Source organism: Rhinopithecus bieti, unplaced genomic scaffold (assembly GCF_001698545.2).
Source record: "Rhinopithecus bieti isolate Rb0 unplaced genomic scaffold, ASM169854v2 scaffold_23276, whole genome shotgun sequence".
Classification (NCBI taxonomy): Eukaryota; Metazoa; Chordata; class Mammalia; order Primates; family Cercopithecidae; genus Rhinopithecus; species Rhinopithecus bieti.
The window spans coordinates 1,746,625-1,753,342 of record NW_016810868.1 but is presented as its reverse complement, the minus strand read 5'-3'; the positions used below and the strand labels follow the sequence as shown (position 1 = coordinate 1,753,342).

Here is a 6,718-nt window from a genome sequence, read left to right as displayed (position 1 = left end):
TGAGAGAAGAGACCCGAGCTGCCAAGAGGGCCAGACTCACTCGTGGGTGTCCTGGGGCGCGTGGGTGTCACCCCAGGCATGAGCCCCACATCCCATAGGGCTGCAACCCCCTTGCTGCTGTGTGTCCATCTCCCTACAAAGGGCCTGGATCAGGCAGGCTGCAGACACCGTGGAGCCCCTGGAGGCAGCATGGTCCCTGCACCCCCGTGGGTGCAGCCTCACCGTCACTCTCCCAGCAGAAGGGGACCTCGACTCCCGGCTCCCTCAGAGAATAGCAGCTCTCCCTCCCTCCCAGAAAGGGAGTCGAAGGCCAGAGCAGAGGGGAGTGGAAGCCGGATCGCCATCAGTATCATTTTTATTGCAAATCAGTTAACAAAAAAGATGAAAAAAATACATTATCTACAGTTCTGCATGTAGATCACTTTTTTAAAAGTTGTCTTTTTCTGTAAACTACACTCTATTTTATAAAACACAGTAAAAATCAACATTTTGAGATGCATCTGGTCATGCCCCGGGGATGGCACCATGCGGCCCCGTTGAGCCGGGGAGGCTGCCCTGAGGAATGCAGGTGGCACGGCGGCGGAGGCATCCCCAGCGCACGGGCAGCAGGCGGCACGGCGCAGAGTGTCCTCAGTGATGGGCGGCTGAGGCTCCCCGAGCTGAGCCGAGTCTGACGTCCCTCATCAGCATGACACACAACAGACTCATTCATTGAGATTTTTTAAACAAAATCCACCTTTAAAACCATATTTACAGACATTTTTTCTGCCATAGGCTATACTTGGTATCGCAAGAATCTGCTCCTCCCAAACTAGGAGGGGTGGCCCAAGGGCAGCCTCTGCCTCCCTCCAGCCCCTGCCCGACCGCATGCCCCCTGCCAGGGCTGTGGGGACAGGACCAAAGGATGCAGCCCACGGCGTTCCACAGCTCGATGTGCCCGGCTCTGGCAAGTCTCCTACAAAACACGGGAGCCCACGGGGAGTCGGGTCCCGCGAGCCGGGGCCCAGGCTGTGTTGCTGGCACATCTTCCTCGGAGCCTGGGGGACGCTGTGCAGGTTGAGATGCTGGGGCCGCCACCAGGGTCAGCCCAGGCAGTGTCTTTCCCCAGAAAAGGGTAGGATGCCTCCGTGTGTGACCCAGGCGAATGCCACAGTCCGCACATCTCATGTTTGACATGCACGATGCCTACATTTCAAGAATGGGCAGGGGGCCGGGGTGGTTCTGGAGGGACCAAGAACTTGTTTAACCAACGAACAACTACGTAATACTGAACCTGAAACAAAGATTCATGATAGGTACCATGTGTGCACTCTTGGCATACACACTCCAAGAACACATTTTCACAAGCATGCTTGCGAAAAACCATTAAAAAACACATCGCAACATCTAACCCATATCCTTTTACTTCAGTGTCCTATTTCAGATGCAGATTAATCCATGCCAAAGGTGCTGGCTTTGCCTCCGTTTGCCTCTGGATGCAGCTTCTCCTAACACGCAGGTGATGTTGGCGGAGTGGCCGGGCTGGCTTGGGGTTGGGTGGGCGGCGGGGAAAGGGCGCAGCCTGGGCGCCCCAGGAGCTTTTTGGACTATGCTCGTTCAATTTCCCTTCTCCAACATCACTTCTTTTTGGATTTTGAAAAAAGGAATCAATAAATAAATGGCATTTATAAATCATGAATCTTTGTTTACATTTTATAAACATAGAAGAATCTTTTCATCCTGGGTAGGAAAACCCTGGCTCTCAGAACCTGCTTGTTTTCTTGTAACAGATAAAAGTTTCTACCTGGAGCCAGATAAAACAGTACATATAAATAAAAAGGCAGTGTTTCGTGTAAAATAAAAGTACATAAATAAATACTAAAAAAAAAATTAAAATCCTTGTTCTTATTTTGTATAAAAACATGTGTTTTTAAAAAGGCTCCTTTGGTCAGCCCCGGCGTCCACAGATCGCATACAGACGCCCGCAGGGCTTGGGAAAGGAAGCCGGGGTCCCGTGGGGCGCGCTGTTTACTTGAAGGCCTCCGGAATGCGGGCGATCTGGGACTGCATGCTGGTGGGCGGACTGGAGACGCCCTCGGACCAGTCGGAGACGTTGGAATGTGGGGACGAGCTGGACCACTGGTCAGGGGACTCGGGGGACGGGGTGAGGAAGGGGTGCTCAGGCACCTGCAGTTGGTGGCTGGGGGTGTTGTCCACAGGCGAGGAGGAGTAGCTGTGCTGTGAGGGGGGCGTCAGGAACTGGGCCGCGGTCACCGGTGGGACCAGCGAGGACGGCAGCGACGTGGGCAGAGCGGGGCTCTCCTGGGGCAGAATGGTGTGCACTGCCAGGCTGCTGGGGCCCAGTGGCTGCACGTCTGCCTGGCTCGGCTCTCCGCCCAGGAAGCTCCGGCCCAGGTGGCCGCTGGCTGCTGAGCTCACGCCAAGGTGCGGCTGTGGTGGTGGCGGTGGCGGCTGCAGGTTCTGCTGTTGCTGGATGTTTGGTGGCTGCAGGTTCTGCTGCTGCATCTGTAAGTTTTGCGGCTGCACCTGCTGGGTCTGCACCAGGTGAGGCTGGGTGGCCAGCCGGGTGCTGGGCAGGCCCTGGTAGCTCATCATCTGGGACAGGGCACTGGCAGCAAGGCTACTGTGCAGCGGGCCCACCATGCCATGCTGCAGGGAGGGGGCCTGCGTGCTCAGGGGGCCTGGTGCCACGCTCCCCGCAGAGGGTTGTACTGGTTCGGCACCATGCCGCTCTGACAGCCGGGACAGCCACTCGCACTTGACCATTCAAACTGGTGGACCCGCCCACGCTGAATGAAATTCATGGGGGCCCCCTCGCTGCCTGCCAGCCAGGACGGTGCTGCGTGCCGGAAGGCCACGGGGCAGGTTGGAGAGACGCGACGGGGCCGGCCCTCGAAGGCCAGCCGGGCCTGCCACCCAGCTGCCGCATTCTCTGGCTTGGCTGCCACTTCAGGTGGGCCACGGGATGCCTAGGTGGGTGTCGGGCATACCGGGCCAGGTGGTTGAGGGGCACGGACGGGGACTGCTGGAACGGATGAGGGTTAGCAGTGCGCGCAGAGGCCACGTCGGAGCGGTAGCCGCCTGCCGGCGGCTCCTAGGGCAGTCACGGGTGAGGCCATGCGGAGCTGGTCCAGCAGCCAGCCCTGCCGTCCTGGGACTTCTTTCTCGCGGCCTTGAGGTCTTGGCCTCCTTGCTCCACAGGCCAGCCTTTGTCTGCTGGGCTTACGGCACCTTCTTGCCCTGCCACGCCAGGCTGTGAGGGCTGCCCAGGTAGCCGGTGGGGTGAGCAGAGCGGGGGTGACAGGGTGGGCGGCCCCCCAGTGGGGCTCACGTGCAGCTGGCGGGCTGCGCCACCCAGGGTTGTACTCGTGCCAGCCAGGCTCACGATGATCGTGGTGCCATTGCGGCTTCCTGTGCGACATGGTCACGCCGCCAGGCCGGGTCCATTTATGGGTCGTGGACTGTCCCGCGTTGGCAAAAGTGCGTCCAGCAGCCACCTGCAGTCTCGTACCTGGCCTCGCCTCCCGGCAGCGGGGACCAGAAACAGGGTGTCTCCTCCTGCGGGGACCGAGCGCGTGGGGGCTGGTGAGGGGGGCCGTTCCTGGTGGTGGGGACCGGGTCCCCAAGGCTCGCATCACCAGAGGTAGCAGCAGTACAACCTACCTCCATGGGTGGGGGGGAGGCAGGCCTGCCTCCTCAGGACCCCGCCGCGCCAGCCATTCTTGCAACCACCTAGCCTTCATTCCTGTAAATGCTTAAGGGACCTTCTGAAACCCACCCAGAGGTGGCGTTTCAGAAGGCCCTGGCCACGATCTATCTTAGATCGGCCAGGGCTCCACCTCTATGCCAGGGCAGGGTCACAGACCCCCTGAAAATCATAACCAACTGCCAGGGCCGGTCCCTGCCGCCCCCCAGCAAAGGCAAAAAGGCAATTTCTGGAGCGGTCAGAGGCCCACCCGTTGAGGCACCAGAGAAGGACGAGCTCGTCATATTGGACGCGCCACCAAGCGCCACACTGTGAGCCACCAAGCTCCTTCCCGGGGTCTCCTCGGTGGTTGGTGCGACACATGCCAGGACTGGGTGACGGCTGCTGTGGCTGGGAGGTGGGGAAGGGCTCTCCCAAGCCCTCGATGCCCCTCGGGGCCAGTCTCTGTGGGGGCCATGCCACCATGCACTGGGAGCCGCTTGGCGCCAACAATGCCGTGGGCCCAGGCCTGCTGGTGCCCTGCGCTCCCAGGGAGGCGACGCGCTTAGCCTGACATGCCAAGGGTGGGCAGCAGGAGTTGGGGGCGGGGGCAGGCGAGTTCGAGCGGCAGGGAGTGTGGGCGGTGGTCTGCACCTGTGCCCTGAGACACCAGGGGCACCGACAGCAGTGTTGCAGCGTCGCGAGCCTCGCCCAGGAGCTGCCCAGCGCCTGGGAGACAGCATCCCCTTAGGATAAGAGCTGCTCACATTCACACCAAAGAGCCGCCGCCCCGCAGGGAGCTGCCGCCACACATGTTCTGGGCCAAGTCTGCACCACCTGGGTCAACCATTCGCATCCCCACCCACCTGGTGACAGCTGGGGACAGAAGGCTAGGGTCCACGGTGACGCTGAAGAGCAGCGCCGGCAGCAGCACTCCCCACACCAGCGGCTGTGGAGCCCAACCATGACTGCTGGCCCAGGAGGCAGGGCCAGGTTCTGTGGGGTGAGCACTGTTGTCCCGACAGCTGGACCTGCGCCTGGAGGGTCCTGGTTAACAGGGGCTGAAGGGGAGGGGGAGGAGCACTAACAGCGGTGCCCAGCCACCGGCGGTGCCGGGCCCTGCATGCAGGCCCAAGGAAAACGGACCCTCTGAGACCTGGTGGGTCAGGCCCTTGTGTCCCTGTGCCCCGCGGGTTCGGCCCTCACCTCTCCGTGGATTCAGCCGGCGTCTCCCGGCCGCGTCCCGGCTCGCGCCTCACCTTCGTTGCTTCTGACGTGTCTTTATTGGGGCCCCGTTCTTCAGGAGCACTACCGCGGCATCCACGTTGTTCACGGCGGCGGGCACAGTGCAGGCGGAACTTGCTGCTGGCTGAAAGAGGCAGACGGGGCTGGGAGACCAGGCCTGAGAGCAGGGGGCCCGTCCCACCCATCCCTGTGCCAGCCCCGCCCCACGACAGCGCCAGCCTTGCCCCCCCGGGTGGGCTCACCACGGGTCGTCCACAGCATGGACGTCGGCCGTGAGAGTTGATGAGGTCTCCAGCATTGCCCTCCTATAAGCCCAGGGCGGGCAGCCAGGATCAGTGGCGTGTGGCCCGTCGGTGCCATGCGCGGGCATCCAGCCATCTTGGGCTTCGGTTGCCGGATCAGGATCTGGGCAACGGGGAGAGGCTCAAGGCCAGGGTGCTGGGCAGCGGTGCCACTGATGGCTCCTGCCAGAACGAAATGCCTGGACAGAAAGGCCCCAACCAACTGCCATATTAAACCGAGAAACACAGAAGACAAAACACCTCAACTAGAAAAAAAAAAAAAAAAACCCAAAAAAAAAAAAACAAAAAAAAAAAACAAAAAAAAAAAAAAAAAAAAAAAAACAAAAAAAAAAAAAAAAAAAAAAAAAAAACAAAAAAACAAAAAAAAACAAAAAAAACAAAAAAAAAAAAAAAAACAAAAAAGATCTGCACGCCCCGGCAAGATGAAACCACCACAGGGCTGCCCCCCTGAAGAGGCCGGGATGGGGGTGGGGCTGTGCCTGCCGCACACAGGGCCCTGGTGACAGTGCGGGTCCATCAGTGCCACGTGTGGGGGGCCTCATTTAATCTGCACAGTGGTCCTAGCTTGCCAATGATCCCCTACAAAACAGAGAGTTCAAGCCCTTGGGGCCCCAATGGGGCGTCACGCTAGCACTCGCGAAGCTGGGCTCCAGCCCTACAGCCATCGCAGAACCGGCCGACCTACAGTGTCCAGCTCTGCCCGGAGAGCGGATAGGCAGCCCTTGTAATGGCCCAGGCCTGCGCCTTGGTCGCCTCTGCAGCACGGATGCCCCTGACTCCCTGGCGGGCTGCAAAAGGCAGGGCCAAGTGACCACGCAGCACTGGGCCTGATTCCTGCAAGCACCTGGGGAAACTTCCACATCTGTGCCAAAGAAAGGCGGCTGAGGAGAGCACGCAACCGCAACCCACACAGGGGGCCTCCTTCAATGCTCCTTCGCTCACCGTACATTTATTTTGCAGGATGATGACGTGTCACCGAGCTAAAATCACGAACGAGAAACTCTGTGGTAACTTCCGCCCCGGCTTGCGCCCATCTGAACCTTGCCTTCCAGGGGCCGCCTGGAGCCTGAGGGACTACAACAGGGGGTGACTGCAAAGCAGCCCTCTGCCAGCGGACATTCCCTGGAGACCCAAGCATCCAAATCCTTAATCCATTCTTGCCCACGGATGCTCACGGGGCAAGCTGAGCCCCTACGCTCTGCAGGCACCAAGCAGCAGCCTCTAAACCCTTCTTCTCACTGCACAGGCTACGCCGCAGCCAGGGCTTGAGGCAAAGGGGTGGGGCCACGAGGGCTGCAGGAGGGTGGGACCTGGACCTTGAGCCAAGGCCCCACAACCCTGATGGAGCCTGTCTGTGCTGGGCGGTTTGGCAGGTGCTGCCCTCACTCAGCAGGGTCCCCAGGCCCTCCTGCCAACCCGGCCTTCTGCCTGGCCCTTCCCCTGGGGAGCACACAGATGGCGACCTGACGTCCATGGCGCCTCCCAT

The 6,718-nt window shown here is 60.1% G+C and overlaps 1 protein-coding gene across 1 annotated transcript in view; it reads right to left on the bottom strand.

Moving 5' to 3' along the window:
• Positions 1-1,658: 1,658 nt before the first annotated feature.
• Positions 1,659-6,718, bottom strand: part of NOTCH1 (notch receptor 1) — a 51,155-nt gene continuing 46,095 nt past the window's right edge. Inside the window, 10 exon segments of the mRNA XM_017892998.1 lie at positions 1,659-2,693; positions 2,696-2,735; positions 2,737-2,757; positions 2,759-2,789; positions 2,991-3,094; positions 3,332-3,411; positions 3,512-3,558; positions 4,552-4,634; positions 4,998-5,073; positions 5,173-5,335. Of these exon segments, the coding sequence (XP_017748487.1) occupies positions 2,008-2,693; positions 2,696-2,735; positions 2,737-2,757; positions 2,759-2,789; positions 2,991-3,094; positions 3,332-3,411; positions 3,512-3,558; positions 4,552-4,634; positions 4,998-5,073; positions 5,173-5,335 (1,331 nt within the window). The 3' untranslated portion in view covers positions 1,659-2,007.